A 20754-nucleotide genomic window follows, 5' to 3' on the forward strand; every position below is an offset into this window, starting at 1 on the left:
CACATTGACAGTAAAACACACTCCCATTCATTTTGAACTACAACCTCTCTAATCTAATGCATTCCACATGTTTATGTTTTTTAGTAAAATGCACAGAAATTACACAGTAAATGAAAATGTTTGTCTAACATTTTAATGCCTGAAAACTGTTGTTGTTCGGGTAATTATCTCACTAAGCATCACGAAGACTGCGATATGGATGCGGTACTTTTGTTTAGATCAGAACATTAGTAAAAATTAAACTTTGCTTGGATGACATTAATAATAGTTGTCCACTAAAGAAGTGTCTTTAAATAAGCCTACAGGTAAAGAATGAACACATATCACTAAAATGCACGTAGCTGTCTCCCAGACTGTTTTATTCCTCACGTGTTGTTGTTTTTGGCATCTTGGTGCCCGGACAAATTGACCTAAGGTGTTGTTATGAAACATGCATGAGCAGTTTTGTCCCAGAAAGTACACAGAGATATAGATTTCACTGATTATTTTATAAATTACAGGGATCCTATAGCTGCAAGAGTCAAAAACATGCAATAACATTTTGCAATACTATCATATTATTGTTCCACATGACAGACAGAAGTGAAAAACTAACATACAATCTGAGGACAGCACCGTGTTGGAACGATTAAATTTGAAATAAGAATGTCTTGCAGCTATGGATCTCCTAAATATATATATATACAGTATAGTAGCATTCCAACAGTTCCGTGTTTTCCGCCCTTGTCCATCTTGCAGATAACCTGGAGGGACAAGCCCCCACATGGCAACTACCACCGTCAAATTGAAGAGGTGGCTGATATTGAGAAGACCTACAAGTGGCTGGAAAATGCTGGACTCTGAGACAGCACAGAGGCACTGATCATGGCAGCGCAAGAACAGGCCCTAGGTACAAAAGCCATAGAGGCCAAGATCTACAATAGTAGATCCGACCCAAGGTTCAGACAATGCAAAGATGCCCCTGAGACAGTCCAGCACATAGTGGCAGGGTGCAAGATGCTAGACAGGTCAGAGTACATGGAGAGGCACAACCAAGTGGCTGGAATAGTGTACAGGAACATCTGTACCCAGTATGGAATAGAAGTACCCAAATCCCAATGGGCCGCACCACAGAAGGTGGCTGAGAACAACAGGGCCATGGTACTGTGGGACTTTCAGACTGACAAACAGGTCCTGGCTAACCAACTGGACATAGTGGTGGTAGACAAAGAGCAGAAGAAGGCGGTGGTGATAGATGTAGCGATACCAGCTGACGCCAACATCAGAAAGAAGGGACACGAAAAGGTTGAAAAGTACCAAGGATTGAAAGAACAGCTAGAACAGATTTGGAAGGTCAAGGCGAGCGTGGTCCCCGTGGTAGTAGGAGCACTCGGGGTAGTGACCCCCGAACTGGGGGAGTGGCTCCAACAGATCCCAGGAACAACATCAGAAGCCTCAGTCCAGAAGAGCGCAGTCCTAGGAACAGCTAAGATACTTTGCAGAACCCTCAAACTCCCAGGCCTCTGGTAGAGGACCTGAGCTTGAGGATGACACAGATACCACCCCAAGAGGGTGAGGGGGATGGGTTTTTTAATAGATAGATAGATAGATAGATAGATAGATAGTATACAATACATGATCGATAACAACAGAAAAGTCAGTATTTACAAGAATAATAAAATGCAAAATTGATTAACTCATAGTTGGAAACAGAAGCAATGTTGGACAATGTTGTTGCAGAGCTTTGTCTCCCCCTGGCGGTCGTGGTGACGAACTACAAGAATTGTTGGGATTTATGAACAATGTGCTGCATCCATCCGGGAGCTGCTGTGCAAAAAACAAAAGGAGGCAAAATCTCCAACATCTCAGCGACAAACAAATGTGCACAACTGAGACTGTTTTAAATTAATTTTACGTTTAACACGTGAAGCCCGTATTGTGTGAAATACGTTTTGCCCGGAAAATAACAAACTCATCATTTATCCTACATCACAGTCGCGTCAGAGCCAGGGGTCATACACAATGTACATAGAGGAATCAAGTTGGAAGATATAGAGAGGAGACGTGATTATTCTGCCTTCAAAATAAAATAACAAATCTGTTCATTTTAAAGAAAAGTGGGGCATTATCTTGAAAATTACCAGAGATGTGCTTACTGAACGATTATATCATAATTGCACTAAGAATAGGCATGATAAAAACGAATGTTTTCTCCCTCATACCCGATTTGTAGTTTATTTTGAAAGCCGTGACCGGAAAAGCTGCTTTATTCTGCCGCGCATGGATGAGGCAGCCCTGGAGCGCACGCACAGTCTGAGGATAATCGCAGGTGGAGGCCGGGTGACAATCTGGCAAACAAGAGGCGACAGAAGCAGGTGTCGTTTTGTGTTTAAACGAGCGTCAGTCTGCTCCAGGTGTATGACACAAGCGTAACACCCGGATCAGCTGCCGTTTTTTTTTTTGTTTTTGTTTTTTTTCCAACAATGCGGTCCTCGGCTTGGTTCGTCGCCCGTTGCGCTCTCATCCTCTGCGCGCTCTGGCTGATTGACGGGGCCAAAGGACAGCGGCAGTGTAGTGAGGTGAGGCATAATCGATCACACTCTTCACAGCCTTTACGCTTATTGTCAAAGCCCGATGTAGCTATAAGAGTAAAAAAAAAATGCACTGACCATCTACTATGGCTGCACACTCCGAGGAGAGTAATACTGACCAATAAATAGGATTAAAACTGATGACACATTTCCGTGTCTATATGTGTTATATGATGTTTGCAGCGGGTGGGAAGACACCCTAACCAGTGCTCTCTTTTAAATATTTATTTCCATAAGGAGACTAAAATTGAGCAACATGGAGCAGAATCTGTTATTGGGTCTGGTGTATGTTGAACTTCAAACACTTAGTTCTGTTGAGGCTGTTATCAGTTTCCTGCATGGCCTGGCCTTTCCTTCCCTCTGTTCTGGCTCAGCTCAACACCTCCTCAGACCAAGGCTGGCAGCACAGTCACACACAGACACAGTCCCAAGATAGAAGAGCAACATTCCTCTATTGGCTGAATCTCAGTTCTCACACTGACGGAAGATTGCTGCAACCCCTCCAGTAAAGGCCTATTTGGAGCTGAATCACTGTGCTGTTAGCTTTAGCTCCTGAGTGGCTGTTTTTTTTTTTTTTTGCATCAAAGATGTTAATTACCTTGAACTCTAATGAGATGCATTTATTCTTATTGTTGAATTTAAGTGTCAGTATCGAGCAGCTGCCACGTCAGTGATCCACCACAGCTCTTGTGGCAGTCACAAGCGATAACAAGGGTTTAGCGTGCTCACAATGCAATCATGTTTTCTTGTCTTGAGCCACTTCTCTGTTAAAACACTTTGTCCATTTGCTCTCATTTCTCTCGTCCTTTATCATCGTGTGACTGAGTTCTGCCACCAGATGCACAGACACAAGCAAACACACACAACAGCACACGATGGGGGTGTCAAAATCTGGTTTGGCTCAAGGAGCAACATTATGTAAACTGTCAGAAATTGGGCCGCCCTCCTCTGCAGACAGAAGGATGGGGAGAAGCTCCTTGGAGTAAAAAAAGAAGAGAAAAAAACACTAAGCTAATTGTTTCCCCTCCTCGCCGCAGATTAAAACACTCCCACGCAATAATCAAATGTCCCAGTGTTCCTGCATAAAATGTTAAAAGCCAAATGGTAAAATGACTCCGTCCTTGCTTTTCCACTAGCAGCCCACTTGCTGCCATTGCCTCCACTCCCATTGCCATGGCGATGGTATGTTGTGTATCCAGGGCAGAAGAGCGCTAGGAGCTTGAGAGATAACACCTCTGCGGGTGTTTGCGCTTTGTAAGGGTGAACAGCTGAATATGGAGGTGGATTTCAGTGTTGGTTGCCGTTGCATTAACACCATCTACCTAGAAAACGTTCAGAAAGAGATGCAGCAGCACTCTCGGCTGGGTGGAGACCCCTCGTAGTGTGATGTTTACCAACCTGCCTGTGGCCTACATTTGCTCTTTACTCTGGGACCAAGCCCATTGTGGTGACTTTTTCATCTTGTTTTTTTCCCCTGTGTTTGCTTGGCAGGCCGACTACTACTATGAGTACACAGAGTGTGACAGCACAGGATCTCGGTGGAGAGTGGCCATCCCGCATAGCCACGGCGCCTGCACTGGACTCCCAGAGCCAGTACGTGGCACCGAGTGCAGTAAGTTGAAAAAGAACTTTTATGTGTGCAAACGTCAATGTGTCACCTTCTTATCAGTAGCTGGAATTCTTTCTACCACTACAACCTGACAAACTCTGATTGGACAACCGCAGAGCCAAGCTACGGTCCAGTTACCTCAGAGCAAAGCGCCGTCACATAATCACTCTCCGCCACCTAAAATTATTATAGGTGCCTGATAAATGATCCAGGAAGTGGTAGATGTCGGTGTGGCTTGAAGACTGCCCCGCTGACAGACACTAATCTGTGTTATTATGAAGTGAGTTTCTTTAACTATGAACTTGCAATGAGCTGTGTCAACGCCTCACCTCACGTGTATCTGGGTTGAAATGTTGCAATGCAAAAAGGGGGAAATCATTTTCACTGTTAGCTACAAACCGTTGCGCAGAGCTGGCCTCTACTGCCTCATGCAGTTGGTCGGCAATTTATTAGAGAATGCACCAGAAAAAGTAGGGCCACAGATGCTCATGGATGGCCTGACACTGGAAAACAGCTGACCTTTTTCGGCTTGGTGTGCCGCAGCCCTCGGGTATAAACTGTTACAATAAAGAGACACCTGGCTTGAATAATGAAATAATCTTCACAGCATTTGCAGCTATCAGATCTGAATAAAAGTTAAGTGACAGGGAGTGTTACATTTGTTTTTATTGTTGTTTGGCAGGTGCACTCTGCTCATTATAAGCTGATGCTCGCAAAGGTGGTCATACGAGTTTGTGTTCTTTGTTAGACATATCTGCAACTGGTTTGCCCAGTGAATCACCGCTTCAGCTATGGCTCGGTTATCACCGGTGACATCTGTGTGGCTTATTCTGCCTCCTTCACTGGTGCATTCTTTATGAAAGAGAGTCGTTGTCACCTTTTTTGTTTCCTTCTTCCTCGTCTCACTCCTTAGAGAGAACAACACACCCTCATTTTGCCATAGCAATTAGACTATCTCTGCCACGATACTTATCCCTAATGAATTGTCACCATGAAGGTGACTGCGAGCTGTTTTAAAATTGCACATTACCTGCAAGAACTGCAACATACCCTGCTTGCAGATAAAAAAATTTTTATGTCACTTGCTTTGAGGCGCTGAGAAGCTTCACCCTGGCATTTGACCAGATCAGGTATGAGGAAAAGCTGACACTCTCGAAACGCTGGCATATGCAGAAGGCATGGTGGCTCAGTGGGAAAAGTGCAGCGCCAGACACAGTGTGTAACAGGATGTAAGGATTAAATTCCTCCTGAACGCAGCTCTTATTTGCCTCACCATTACTCTGCGTGTTTTATTTTATTTGAATGATTTTCATAGCATAATAAAAAAAAAAGAAAATTGGGAAATGACCATTCTCTAATGTGTCTCTTTCACCGTGTCCCACAGCCTTCTCGTGCAAGGCTGGGGAGTTCCTGGAGATGTCAGCTCAGGAGTGTACCCAGTGTGCGGCGGGAAGCTACTCCCTAGGCAGCGGCATCCGCTTTGACCAATGGGATTCCATGCCTGTTGGATTCAGCAGCCTGGCAACCTCCCTGGAAAACGGTCCCCGCAGAGATGACTGCAACAGGTTAGTGAGCGAATCATGAGAGAAGCCGAAAGTGTGATTGTAAATGAGCTGTGGAAAAAAATTAAAATAAAATCATTTTATATTATCTATTACCTTGCAGCTCCTCCTGGCTGCCTCAGGGAAACTATCTGGAGTCCAACAGGGATGAATGCACGGTCTCTCTCATCTATGCTGTCCATCTGAAGAAGCAGGGCTCTGTCAGCTTTGAGTACCAGTATCCAGACAACAGCATGCTGTTTGAGTTCTTCGTGAGTAATTTCTCTGTCGGTGCAACCATGTGCATGAATATTGGTATACTTCTAGGAAAATTATATCCATCTGTCAGTTTGATATTTGAGCTGTTATTAATCGACTAAATGTCAGTTTGTCATGAAAACCACCAAACACACTATGGGTGCACATAAAGTGAATCATATCTGTAAGATTATATTTGGTAGAAAAATGTCACTGTAATTTTCCAGATCATGGTCACTCTTACAGAACCTATGGATCTTTTAAAACCACTCCAACCTTAAATTCTTCCCCTCCTATTTGGTTAAATAAATAAATGCCCCTATGAACAACAAAAATAACCAACCAAAGGTAATTTGGTTGGTTATTTTTGTACTTCGCATTGATGCATTAGTGTATATGATCTGCACGTTACTGAATAAATGTGACCTTAAAGGAAGTGAAAGTTCATGTGACGGTTACTGTTGTGTGTGTTTAGATCCAGAACGATCAGTGTCAGGAGATGGATCAGTCTGCGGACGCCAAGTGGCTCAAGCTCACCAATCACGGCGAATGGGCCACGCACACGGTAAATGTTTCACGCCGTAAGATGAACAGTAGACGCACAGTGGACAGATCTTTGGCAGCTGGGCTCGGCCTTCTAAAATAAATAAAATGTGCGGCAGCCAGTGGGTGGATACAAGCAGGAAGCCTGTTAGTATGCAGAAAGAGACTTGCATCACTTATTGTTGTCTCCAGTAACTTTCCAGTCACACTGTAAAATGAGATTCGACATGAAGCTGTCTCTGCACCGCAATTTCCTCTGGACAGTTTTGCCACTGAATCATTTTAAGTAAACCATGACTTCATCGACATAACCTCTATTATGCAATGAAACATCAACTGCTGTGCTGCTGATCTCTGAAGGTCATTTTCATTGTACTTATTAATTCAACAATATGAAGTGAATCCAGAATGTTTTTTCTCAAAGTTTCCAGTAAAATAAGTGTCAGCCCTTTCCTTAAATTCCAATTTTGCTGTAATTGGTCGGCTCCAGTGGCCTAAGCATGCCTCCACCAATCATTCTGCTTAAAATCTGCTGGTGTTTTTGTAACCAGGGGAGCTAGCTACTAGCCCAACATGCTCCAAGATCACCAGGATGATTCAGGCTGTTTGAGACGAGCAGCGCTGCTGGTAAAGGAGTGATGCAATGAAACATTAAAATTCAAGAGAGAATTTCAGTGGATGTAATGGATTAGTATATACCCATTAGTGCAGGATGAGTCATCCACATTTTTATATGCATTTGGCATTGTTGGCCCAGACACTGGTCAGCCACAACATTAAAACCACTGACAGGAGAACTAAATAACATTGAAAATCTAGTGACAATTCAATGTTCTGCTGGGAAACCTTTGGACCTGGCATTCATGTGGATGTTACTTAGACATGTACCACCCACCTAGACCAGACAAGGCACCCCCACCGCATAGCAATGACACTCCTTGATGGCAGCAGCCATCCCCAGCAGGATGCAGCCTGACACAGGCACACACACAAAAACAGTTTAGGAACAACTAAAAAAAAACAAAACATGAAAAACAGCACGAGGTGTTGATCTGGCGTCCAAATTTACTAGATCCCAAACTGATCAAGTATCTGTGGGATGCACTGGAACAAGCCTGATCCACAGAGGCCCCTCCCCTCAACCCACAGGATCCAAAGGCCCCCTCTAATAACATCTTAGTGCCAGACACCACAGGACACCCTCAGAAGGCCCATGTCCATTCTCTGATGAGTCACAACTGTTTTGGAGGCACAAGGGAGACATACACATTATTAGGAAGGTGGTCATAATGTTATGCCTTATCGGTGATAGTGACTAATACTCTAAACATATCATATTAATAACACAAAGGCATCAATCTTCATGGGGACTTGGGGACTACAATGGCTGTGCTCATGTCAAACTGTTGACGTATGACTACATGTGTTCTAGGTGAACCTTAAATCTGGCACCAACATCCTTTACTGGAGAACAGGAGGCGTTCTGATGGCGAGCAAAGTGGTGAAGCCTGTCCTGCTGAAAAATATTCAAATTGAAGGTCAGCGACATTCTTCTTTTTATTCCTTCCTTTTCTCTAGCAAACACGTAACTTTGATCCTCCCGTTGCTGTGCTTTTCTTTTCCTGCCAGGCGTTGCTTACACATCGGAGTGTTTCCCATGTAAGCCGGGATCGTTCAGTCGAGTCCCAGGCTCCTCTGTGTGTGAACCCTGTCCTCGTAACACCTACTCTGGCCACGGTGCCAGCTCCTGCACGCCATGCAACACCACCACTCAGTATGCAGGTATGGAGACTAGGCATATATTTGCAAATCTGTGCTGAATCCTCTGAAGAGGATCACAAAACTGCCCTGCGGTATTCAGTGTAGCCTAATTGCCATGACGGCTGCTCACAGAGGCACGTAACACATGTCTCTGTATCCAAAGCATATAGAGGGAGCGTGTCCGATTTTCAACCACATTAGTCAAACTTTAGAAGACGTGCTTGTTAGGTCAGCATGGTGAGCTCGGTGTGACGGCAAGGAAGTATGAGGTTCAGACAGGTGGCGTAGTGAACATGCTGATCTTGTTATAAAGCTACTTTATTATACTTACAAATTTGTTTTTGAATGTGCTATTTATGAGGATAAATAGCCAATCTTTTTCTTTATGTGGTTCTTCTCAACAGGGATCTGTTTTAAAATATTTCGACATGCAAATGTAGCCGGTCTGGCTCAACACTTGTTCTGCTACGATCTCTGCGTTGTGTCTTGGTTGGTTCAAAAATGAGACAGGACACTTCACTGTCGGCCAGGAATTTATTGTTCCTCCAACTGTGCAAAAACACGTTAATGTTAGTACCGCAACTCCTTATCACAGGGATTAACATTTAGACCTTTCCTCAGCGAAACGTAACGCAACTGATGACACGTGGGTAATTCTGTTTTACAGAATGTTCCAATTTCATAGAAAAATAAATAAAAAAAAAGATATACTATTAATTTAATAAGTCCCTGGCGACAATTTTACCATTACTTCGTGTGAATTAACAATATCAATGTTAACACGAGTTGTAACACGAACAATGTGTATTAAAAAATAAACGCAAAAATGAAGGACACAAAACAGAAAGAGGGAGATTACATACCTGTGCAAAAACACGTTAATGTTAGTACCGCAACTCCTTATCACAGGGATTAACATTTAGACCTTCAAAAGAAAAGAGCAGAGCGCAAAACCTCTATGAGAAACCGTCTAGCTTAGCTTAACCAGAGATCGGTAGTTAGCATACTTCTTAAAAGTGCTGCACACAACAAAATACATCTACATTATACACACACACGATAAAAAGTACTCCAACAATGCGCGACAATTTTAATTGTCCACGTAAGTTTTTTTTTTTTAGCTCCGTACAAGTTATTTACATGTTTTACCCTCTACTTTCAGGAGCATTAACGTAAGCTTACCTTTCCTCAGCGAAACGTAACGCAACTGAGGAAAGTGGCGCTAAATCACTACATGTACCAACATCCGTGACTGTCAAAATAAAAGCACATTTAACAAAATAAAATCCCCCTCAAATGAACTCACAATAAAGGATAAATACGTAAAGAAATATGAACAAAGGTGGATTTTGGTGAAATATAAACACATTAAATCTACACACCTGTTACACAAAGCAAATCAGCTGTCAAATCAAGATACATTAGAAGATAATGAATGTTGTAATAACAGAAATCTGCTGTAAAGGCAGTTCCTGTTTAGTAAACCCACATTCAGAGCATATCACGTATTTATTTTAGCAAACCAATGTATGCAAATTGTAATACATGTGACTTACTGTCGTGGTTTTAGTGTCTCCTGCCGGGAAAGTCCTTATTTGCATTCACATCTTGTATCACATAATGGTTTTACTTTACTTGAATTGCAATTCAAAAAGAAGTGGCTATCAGTTTCTTTTGGATTTGTCTTCATAATGATTTGGTTTGAAGTCTTGTATGTAGAGTGGTTTGCAGTTTCTTTGAGAAAGGTTATTGAAATGCTTAAAATTTGTGATATTCTGTGTAAATGCTGAAATATATTCCAGAGTTGCTGTTTTGCTGTACTTGAGCTTATGCTTTTTTTCTGATGTAATTTGATTTTGCATTCTCAATTTTATTTTCCAAGCTGAGGGATCAGCTGTGTGTAAGGACAGACCTCCATGTTCCAAGAAGGACTATTCCCAGATCCACACAGCATGTGACTCCGAAGGCAAGGTGAGACAAATGAGGCCACTTTTCAGTTTGACTCTTTGTGTAATCACAGTTTGTGTTCTGTTTGACTGAACTCCATTTCGGTGTAATTTCAGACACAGGTCATATATAAGTGGATTGAGCCAAAGATCTGTCTTGATGGTGTTCCTGGAGCCGAGACGTTCCCTCCAAGCGGAAAACGAGAGCCCTGCCCCCCTTGTAACCCCGGTTTCTACAACAATGACACGCCCACCTGCTCGCCTTGCCCGGCCGGGACCTTTTCTGATGGGATGAAACGTACTGAAAACTTACTGAAACTTTCGTCTTAAATTCCTCCATACCATTTTCTTCACTTACTTTTGTTTTTGCCTCGTGTTTTCCTAATTGTTCTTCCTTTTGATATTCTACAGCTTGTAAGCAGTGTCCAGCGGGCACTGAGCCCACCCTGGGTTACGAGTTCAAATGGTGGAATGTTCTTCCTTCTAACATGAAGACCTCGTGTTTCAATGTGGGCAACTCCAAATGTGACAGTATGAATGGTGAGTTATTTATTTATTTTTTATCAAGAAACGTCCAGCAGGGCATTCTCTATTTATTCTGGTCATTGTTTCCTTGTACTTTGCTGAGAATGTACCCTTAGTTGGCCTTATTGGTCTGCTGACCACCAACCTGAAGGTGGTCAAGTCCCAACTTCTAATGTTATTATTGCTAGGTTAGGCAAACATTAGCCATGTGGGGGGTACATTCCCACAGAAAAAAAAAAAAAAATTTAAAACCTGTACTGGAGTCTAGAGGTGACAGGGGAGACAGTTAACCTTAGCAGCTGTGCTTAAGTTTGGAGACATTGTAAAAATTGCCTCTATTTTCACTAGTTTTCAGTTGTTGGTTGTACGTTTTCAGAATTACAAGTTAAATGTTAGCTTAGCAACAGTAACATAGGAAGTTGGGACTCGGTAAATGGCAGGAGTCCTCTGGTTGCTGGTCAGAAGGCCAACAGTAGGGTCAGTTAGTTAGCTAACAGCAGGAAAAATTGGCAAGCAGAAGGATTTGAGCCAGTTTTGATATGTGCCATATTTTGATGCCTCAAAGTACGGCTGAAAAAGGGTTGTGCTGGTTCTGAAAAAAGGTGGCTTTATGATGAATAAGTTTAGCTAACTAGCTCTGGCTAATTGGCTAACTTTCAATTAGCTTGTTAGCTCAGCAAACAGCCTTGAAATATCTGCCAACTAGAACCCCTAAGCTCTTTAACTAGCATATTATGTCTGTTTTGGAGCCGTTTTGTCCTGTTTGCAATCTTTGTTCCAAAATAACTGTTACTTTAATGGAAATTGGCTCAAGCTACTCCAGGTATTGTTACATGACTGTTACACCAATCAGTTATAACACTGAATGACAATGATTATATCATGATCATGGCACATGTCTTTGGGTGGGATGTATTAGGCAACAGGTGAGTATTTTGTTCTCAAAGTCTTTGTGTTAGAAGCAGAAAAAAATGGCAAATGGAAGGATTTGAGCCAGTTTTATGTGAGCCAAAGTTTGATGGCTCAAAGCGTCTACAAAACTGCTGAAAAACGGTTGTGCTGGCTCTGAATAAAAGGTGTCAGAATCACAGTTTGCTTCTGAAACCACCAACAGTGTACACTTGACAATCAGAAATGGACTACGGAGCAATGGGAGAAGGTAGCCTGGAACACCCCTTTGCTGTTGAAACATCTGACTGATGTGCATCTGCCCTATTCTGTAGGTTGGGAGGTGGCAGGTGGTTACATCCAGAGCGGAGCAGGAAGCTCTGATAACGATTACCTGATCCTCAACATTCGCATTCCTGGCTTCAAGTAAGTAAATGCCGGGGTTTCAGTTTGCATCTTTCTTGTCACGTCTTTTTCTTTCTGTTGTGACTAATTCCACACCTCTCTGTTTGCATCGGCCCATTGAATCGTCCATCAGGCTTCCTACGTCGGTGTCAAGCCATTCAGGGACAGAATTTGGTCGCATCACATTCGAGTTTGACACCATATGCACGGCCGACTGTGAGCTCTATTTCATGATGGTGAGAACAGCTCCTGAGATACGTTTGCTGCTGTGTACATTATTATGTAGGTGCTTGAAGGAGATCCTTTTTTTATATTAAATTTACAGGATATAAACGGGAAGAGTACCACCGTGGTGGAGTCGTGGGAGAGAACGAAAACAAGACAGACGTACACACACGTCATGACAAAGAACGCCTCAGTTTCCTACACATGGGCCTTCCAGAGGACTAACCAGCCTTCTGATGTAAGAGTACATTCTCACATATTTAAATACTTTCATGTAGAGTATAATCACATAAGGGCTGTCAGTGAAGCATAATTATTTTAAGACGTACTTTGCATTAATTACATGCAAACACTTCACGTATGTTTGCATATAATAAGATGTACAATGGCGAGAGCTAATGAAAAGAAATTATGCTCAGCAGAAGGAAGTCAAATTAGTTTTATAATGACACACTTTTGTTTATTTAATACTTTATGCATTAGCTGGCACTGCAAACACGCAGTGGATAGTTGAGCTGGCAGCTAGTTGCCTCTCATACCTTCATGTGATCAGTAAATCTGGCCTGTCTTGTGATTGAGCCATCTTGTTTTCAGTGCTCCACACCCAATAAGCTAAAAGCTGCCTTCTGTTTGGTTTTAAAGATAATTTCTGAGGCATGACAACCAAACTACAAACTAGATATGCCTATTTTATCATTGTACTCTTCCAGTGTCTTATTCACGTTGTGAACATCCAACCTGGCTGGTACTGAGTACTGAAGGTGAAGCATTACTGATTAACTTGCACCTTTAAGGCGCCTGTTTTGTTGGAATGTGAGGGCAGTACTTATTATTGAATGTGACCAAATGCTGGTAATGTTTGAGCGTCTTTTGCAAAAGCCCCACAGCACCTATTAGTCACACACAAAAAGTTATTTCTCAACTTGTCTTTCTCTGCCCTTCAGGTGCGTCAGTATGTCAACGACGTGGCGCGAATCTACTCCATCACTGTGAGTAATGCGATGGATGGGGTGTCCTCTGGGTGCCGCGTTTGTGCTCTCAGCACCCAGCCGTCCAGCTCCACATGTGTGCCGTGCCCAGCTGGACATTACATAGACACGCAAACCAGCCAGTGCACAGAGTGTCCACCTAACACATACCTCGTCCCGCATGCCTCGCCGGGCCTCGAAGCCTGCAAATCCTGTGGACCAGCCAGCAAGAGTGACAAGGTTTGTTGCTAATGCAAGAGAACGAGTCTAGCAAATCCTTGTTTTGAGTAACTATTTAATCATAGGAACCCGTGTTTATGATTTCCAGGACCACAGTAGATGTTACAGCGACTGTCACTTCACTCACACGGATGGCAATGGCACTCTGACCTTTGACTTCAGCGTCCTTGGATCCGCGGGGTCACTGATGAACGGTCCGAGCTTTACCTCCAAGGGAACCAAGTATTTCCACCACTTCAATATTAGTCTCTGTGGAGGACAGGTGTGCAAACGTGAAAACAAACAAACAAGCAAAAAAAAAGCTGCTATTTTAAACGTGTTTGAGCACAAATGAATACCTTTCCCATTTCCTTTTCTTTATTTAAGGGTCAGTTGGCAGTGTGCACCGATAATGTAACCGACCTATCCATCACCAACTCCCAGAGGGAGAAAGGTGAAGGGCCCAATGCTGTCAAGACCTTCATCTGTCAGTCAACAATAATCCCAGCTAGTGGACGGGGCTTCCAGACAGCGCTCTCCTCGCAGTCCATTAACCTGGCTGACACATTCCTGGGTAAGTGAACAAAGGAGGCAGACAGTGGCAGAGAGGAATTTGGGATATTTTTTTTCGTACTTCTGTTTTTGCTTTACAAGACAAAAAAATAAAAAAATAGATGCAATGACAAGTACAAGGGCTGTTCCTTTTTAAGACTTTTTGAGTGTGCACAAATTAATAGGTAAATGTGTTAACAACAGGAGCGACAGTAGAGAATAATCTGGATGGAATAAAGGCAAGACCAGAGCTGTATCCCAAGACCTCCAACAAAGTCCCTGATGTCAACTTCTATTACAGGTATTTATAATTGCAGAGATGTTTTCAGTAAAAAAATGAATTTGCGCTTTAAGGTTCTGACTTTTTTTTTTTCTTTCTCGGAAAGGTCCTTGGAGGCGACCTCATCTTGCGAATCAGGTCGGAGCACAGTGGTGACACTTCGCTGTAACCCACAGAAAAGCACTAAAGGAGAGCTCTCAGTTCCCAAGTATGGTGTTACTCCTCTCTGACCTTTCTCTCCGCTGTGATGTGGAATAGAAGTAACAGAGTGTGCGTTTTGGTTGTTTCAGTCAGTGCCCTGCAGCAACATGCGACGGCTGCACCTTTCGTTTCTTATGGGAGAGCTCAGGAGCTTGTCCTACATGCACGGAGAGCGACTACCATCAAATAGAGGGAGTCTGCAAGGGAGGACTCCAGGTGTGTGTGTGTGTGCGGACATTTCAGTCCATATATACACATAAATAAAACACTTGACTTAGAAATTACAGCCTATTTTATATCTGGTAAATCTTAAGACTTGGTATAAGTAAAACACTGTAAAAAACATAAATGATTGCAAACACTCTTAAAGCTGCACGTCACAACTTTAACATTCTTTGTTTCTTATGAAATGCACGTGTCCCAAGTAGAGCAAAAACACTCTATTGCTCAAATTCTTCCACAGCACACTTCTATATACATTTGTCACGGTATGTTCACATTCTTAATGCAACATGTGCATGTTCAGAACCTGCTGTACATGTGGAATGAACCAAAGCTGTGCATGGGAGGTGTGACCTTGCCTGAAAAGAAAACCTTGCCATGTGAGGGAATGGACTTCTGGATACAGCTCGGTGCAGGAATGGGAGCTTTCACTGCAGTGCTGCTCGTCGCCCTCACCTGCTACTTCTGGAAGAAGAACAAAAGGTACCGGTAGCTTCTTCGTCTTTGCAAATTCCTTCTCTTTCCCTCTTTTGTTCACCCCTCTCTAAAACCCATCTTAACTATTTTTCTCTCCTCTCTCAGTATTCATGTGCACATTATTCCCCTTTCTTGTGTATTCCTGCAGTATTGATTCTGTCATTCATCTCTGTGCTAGGTTGGAGTATAAGTACTCCCGGTTGGTGATGTCCGCTAATAAGGAGTGTGAAATGCCAGCAGCTGACAGCTGTGCTGTGATGGAGGGAGAGAATGAGGGAGACATGGATGATGAGGTTGTGTACACAAAGCCTTCTCTATTTGGAAAACTCAAAGCCATAGCATCCAAGGTAAGGGTCACAGCATCACTATTGTTAAACCAAGACAATCTCACTGTGGTCTCTTAACTGTTTGCTTCTTCATCTCAGAGAAAAGGAGAGAAGTACGAAAATGTGCAGCTAAACTCATCTCATTCAAAAGCCTTGGTGTGGAGCTAGAGCGGAAGGCGGAGCGAGGGGAAAGATCGGACCCTCAAGAGACTTTCCACTGAGTGACCCCTTTAACTAACCATCCCCTTTATAAGCTTTGGTACTTGGAGTACCAACTGTGTGCGCACACACTTATACAGATACACATCATGCACCTAGAGCCGGAATCAGAGAAGTCACAGTAACACGGTGGCCTTAAAGCTTGGTACGACACAGCTGTCCAATTCAAAGCATAGTACTGTGAAGCAGGCGTGTGTGACAGCCACCTCCTGATAACTTTCTGATTCAAACTGATGTCAGAAAAGGTTGTTAAAAGAGCTCAGGGTAAGACGAGGACCTATTTGAGATGTTCTGTTTATATTTATCTCACTCTGTGTATTGTCTAATATTTCTTAGACATCCATGGTGTATTTCGCCACGAGGCTCATCGCGGTCTGTGTTTACGTCTCCTGTGGATGTTTACACAGATTGGTTTATTCTGGCCATATTCTTTTTTTCTTTGTTAAAATCATTGTAATGAGGAGATCTGCTGACCTTTTCAAAATGCCATATTATGCTGTTGAGGTTGTGGTGTTGAATGTCCACGTATGTCAAATAAATGATGATGTATTTATGTATAAGTGGGCTCACTGTGATTGATGACCCTGTCGGCTGAATCTTTTAGGAAATCCTCTCAAGGGCTTGGAGACAGCTTAGAGACAACTTGCACTGGTGATAAATAAAGATTCAGCTTTGACAGTAGCGTAGTTGAAAATCTGGGATTTTCTTGGAACGAAACGTCCATTAACACATCCTGAAAATGCAGAGGACTAAGTACATTTTTGGCTCAACTCTTGTCAACTGTTTGTTTTTTTTAGCATTCCATTCGAAACAAAAGGTTTCTCTGTTTACTTACAGTTACACAGATGGGATTAATCCCGTAATAAAGCTTCATCATTAGACCAGTTTCCATTAATAACACTGCAGAGCATGTCATTACTTAAATTCACTTGACAGGCATGTAAATGAAATGGTGACATGAAGCCACTACAGCAGAATCACTGTTTTGATTTGATTTGTGGTGCAGCAGCTGATTTAGTGCTGGCTGAATGACTTAGTTTCTCCGAGCTTTCTTGAAAACTAGGTGAAGCAGTGATTTAAAGTTCACTTTGTTGATTAAAAAATATATATATTATTAATCACATGAACTGATGTAAGACGTTATCAACCGTGGGAGCAAAAGTAAAATACATTCCTGATCAACTTGCGCTTCCAGTTTCAAGTCATAGGGTTGGAATCCATCCACTGTCATCCATCTATGAAAATATTTCCTTTGTTCTGTGGCATGAAATCTTTCAATAGTTCAAAACCTTCTATCAGTTTCCTTACTAAAAGATTTCATCAGCTCTGGCCAAAGCTAACCCCTGTTATTATCCTGCAAGACCAAAATGATGTATTACTTTCGAAATTATCATAACGCCAATGCTGGGTCAGAGTCGGACCCTTTTTAAGTAATTAAACGAGGCCATGGAGCAACCAGCATGTTTTTATCCTGCAGAGTGTCATAGTTTGAGTTATTGATATGCAGCATGTGCATTCTGCATAATTTTGTTGAAAGTAAAAAGGAAGAACATTTAATTAAACCTTAGGCAGTGTAATAATGATACTAATTTGATGGGACTAATTAAACTTCAGCCTGTCTTTCCAAGTCTGAGAAGCACTTTAGCTGGTGATAATTGGAAGATATATGAAACAACCAGCAGGGCCAATCTAAAATGTTACCAGAGCTGTTGGGGCTGCTGTCTTCTTCCTTTCCTTCTTCTTTTGTTTAGTTGCTTAATATCAGCGCTATTTAAAATTATATAAATATTATATAATTATATAAATAAATAGAAATTACTATTGTCCCTGTGGCTCCAAGACTTCACATTTTCCAGGTATTTACTGGCCTTCACTGAAGCGTCCTGCAGAGGGCGGTAAACACAAAGTTAGTTAAAAGCAACAACTTCTCACTTCATTTAAAAATCCTATTTGTCAGTTTGTGTGCTTTCTTACAAGCATAAAATATTAATACGGGTATCTGAAAAAAAAAACTGACAAGTCTATCTAACGTGCACGAATACACATTGATCAGGCTGTGGCAATTTATTGGTGCAATTTCTGGAAATGGCCACCAGAGGGCGATCATTGCTTGGGAACAACAAGAGTACACCTCCAGTTCTGCAAAAAAAAAGCAAAAAAAGCAAAAAAGTAGAAACTGTTGCAATTGTAATGTAAACATAAAAACATAAATGTATGGCCAGGCATGAGCACAGCGTTATAATATAATACCATCATGAACTGACTCAGCAAACTGACTAGTTCCTTACTTTTTAAAACCCTGCTCTAAGACACTTTATGTCACACTATTACAGAAGACTATTACTGATAGCACTGTAGAACAGAAGTGTGTTAAAGGATAGCCTGTCTTTATCTTTCTTTATGCCTTCTCTGTGTTTTTTCTCTCTCTTACTGTGTTTATCTTATTGCCTTTGGCTTTCAGCCCGTCTTAGTTCAGCAGTCTCAGCCTACACACTGGAGTGCATTGTCCTAAAGCAGGGAGCTCTCTAGTAGATGGTTTAATTGGAGTGCCATCACTTAGGGAACAGATGAGACAAGAGTGTTAGAGCCATCTTTCAACATTTGCCAACACGCACTACGAACAGAGCCCATGTGTGTGTGTGAAAGTGATGGAGAGGGGCTGCGGAGACGAATCTATAGTCTACAGACATTTCAAATTTAGCTGAGGTGTGCACAGACCCACTGAACTACTTTTTTTTCTCTGAGCAGCACGGGCACAAGGATGAGCCGACAACAAACAGCTGTTTGCTTGTTGTTGTTTATTATGATGTCATCACAGCCTCATTATTGCACATATCATAAACACGGAACTATTGCTTCGTGGTCGGCCAGTTCCAGAGTTCCAGCGTGACCCCGGCTTTATGTCAGAGATCCTGCAGAGATCCTGTCTCGTTCCAGGGGGGCCAAGGACGGATTCTGTTGTGTAGTCGGAGGCCATAACACAGAGACCTTCGTAAAGCTCATGGCAGTTGGCAGAGGCTGAATAGAGGGACAATGTCCGATGTGGATTGGCTTGCTGTTTGAAAGGGACATTCATGGGTAAAGCTAATTAAGGAAGCTTCCAGGGACAGTCGCTGGGTACATGAAATGATAAACTCAAGGAGGTGATGCACTGCGGAGTGGTGCATTTTCACGACATGTGAATTCCAATTTATTGTTCCCTCTAAAAAAGCCTTCATCTAAGTTCCCCTTATCCCTTTTCCAACCTCCTCAAGGCCGGCCTTGATGGCATGTGCGGCAGTGGGCACCCAGATCTAAGTGCTTCAATTCAAATGTGGGCTCCCAGTCTGCTGGTCTGGCTTAGGTGGTCTTGGCTGAGGCCGACTCTGTGGCAAGTTTCACACACAGAGTGGAGGAGAGGTGGACAAAGTTGGTGAGGGAAAAGGTGAAGAGGTGAAGCGATTTTTGTGAGAGAGAGGGTCAGAAGAAGACTGTGAGAGTCCGAGACTAGTCCCCGGACTAAATGAGACGAGAATCAGGGTTAAGTGTTCTATTTGTGAGGCCATTATAAGTCCTGAGTAGAGTACAGGGCCTTCCTGAGCCAAATCTCATCAGTCATTGCCAATTTGAATCCGAACCAGCAACCCTTTCTGTTCCTCTTCTTTCGGCCACTCCTCACCCCTCCTCCCAACCTTGCCTTCATGCAGACAAATAGACATTCCAGCAGCGGATGGAGTGGTGGTTGTCCATAGCAACCTGCCATGCTGGGTGTATCTTGTGGGAGCAGGACCACTGAGTGAATGGCTAAGCCTTCTTCTAACAAAGACTGCGAATCTCTGAGATGCTTTGAGCTTCCATAGAAGCGCTGTGACTTCTGGGCTGTGGGAGTGCTTTACATAATCCAGCAGCAGCAGCAGCAGCAGCAGCAGCAGCTTCCCTCTGCTCTGCCACATCGCTCTCTCCTGCTGCTCCCTGCACCTAACACACACGGCCCAATGTAGGTCGGCTCATCTTGGCGCATCCTCTGAAATTCTTTCAATCTATCATTCAGTGTGATAATCACAGGGTGCTGCGGGAGACCGGCTGTGCAAAGGTGAAGTCAGTCAAGAGATGAACGTTCAACAGTTCTCCCCGCAATCCTCCGTATGAATCCTAACACGGGCGGCTGGGGGGAATGGATTTAAAATGCTTGTCTGCAGGAAAAAAATAAAAAAATAACTGATTCTGATCACATATTTCCTTGAAAACATCAACTGTAACAGTCACACTTTATTTTAGACAGCATATGTAAACATTTAAGATCAGTTTATTAATAATTTACTACCATCCTAATAGCAATAAATTATTGCACGAGAGTCCACTCTTTAAAAGGAAATGTGCTAAATTAGACTGCTCATTTAGGCTATTTAAATTCCCTTTTGCTAACATTTTGTCATTTATCCCACCACGTCACTCACAACTATCACCCGGCGGAGGGTCTGTCATATTTCCAGCTACAAACAGAGAGTGCAATGCGAGAGGGTATGGGTGTTTTTTCGATCAATTTTATGTATGTTATGCATATGAGTTCTGCTCTAATATCCTTTTGTTAGCCGGGATCTGCCAGCAGCTGACACTGTGTGCTCGGCTTCCTCTCGTGAGCCTCTCTGGGACCGCCGAAGCCAGCTGCTCCACTGTGCCTCTCAACGTCAACACATTTAACACAGACATGTAAACCGCACACTTCAATAAGTCGACGAGTCAGTGACTTCATCTTAATCGTATACGAGCTTCTCCTCCCCTCCCTTCTTTTGTTGGAGCTGCTAAGAGGTAAGAAAAAAATAAATCAGTGTGATGGGTGCTTCTCAAGTATCCATTGTTTTTTGGAGAACGAAAGAAGCGTGATAGAGAAAGTCATTTTTAACCTAGAGACACCTCAGAGTCAGTCTTCCAATACTTCAGGTAAACAATCAATAGCAGAAGGCTTGATAGGGAATAAAACTAACTGGCATAGTGTTGCCCTGAAGCATATACCGAGGCCACTTTTACATTTACCAAACA

The 20754-nt window shown here is 42.7% G+C and overlaps 1 protein-coding gene across 1 annotated transcript; it reads left to right on the forward strand.

Moving 5' to 3' along the window:
* Positions 1-2277: 2277 nt before the first annotated feature.
* elapor2a (endosome-lysosome associated apoptosis and autophagy regulator family member 2a) lies at positions 2278-16806 on the forward strand. Its single transcript, XM_084554829.1, has 22 exons — positions 2278-2558; positions 4062-4182; positions 5564-5744; positions 5845-5992; positions 6454-6543; positions 7954-8059; positions 8151-8303; positions 10165-10253; positions 10346-10526; positions 10640-10768; positions 11977-12067; positions 12180-12282; positions 12372-12509; positions 13216-13479; positions 13568-13741; positions 13846-14032; positions 14215-14311; positions 14397-14498; positions 14581-14707; positions 15018-15196; positions 15369-15537; positions 15616-16806. Exons 1-22 carry the CDS (start codon positions 2463-2465, stop codon positions 15682-15684), a joined length of 2994 nt encoding a protein of 997 aa, XP_084410955.1. The 5' UTR covers positions 2278-2462; the 3' UTR covers positions 15685-16806.
* Positions 16807-20754: the final 3948 nt, after the last annotated feature.

Source organism: Chelon labrosus (assembly GCF_963514085.1).
Source record: "Chelon labrosus genome assembly, chromosome: 11".
Taxonomy (NCBI): domain Eukaryota; kingdom Metazoa; phylum Chordata; class Actinopteri; order Mugiliformes; family Mugilidae; genus Chelon; species Chelon labrosus.

Bases quoted from the DNA above. Each gene is read 5' to 3' on its own strand.
- elapor2a (XM_084554829.1), top strand. From the start codon at position 2,463: ATGCGGTCCTCGGCTTGGTTCGTCGCCCGTTGCGCTCTCATCCTCTGC. The intron at 10,527-10,639 runs GTACTGAAAACT...GATATTCTACAG, and splicing joins CTTTTCTGATGGGATGAAAC to CTTGTAAGCAGTGTCCAGCG. The intron at 15,538-15,615 runs GTAAGGGTCACA...TCTTCATCTCAG, and splicing joins TCAAAGCCATAGCATCCAAG to AGAAAAGGAGAGAAGTACGA.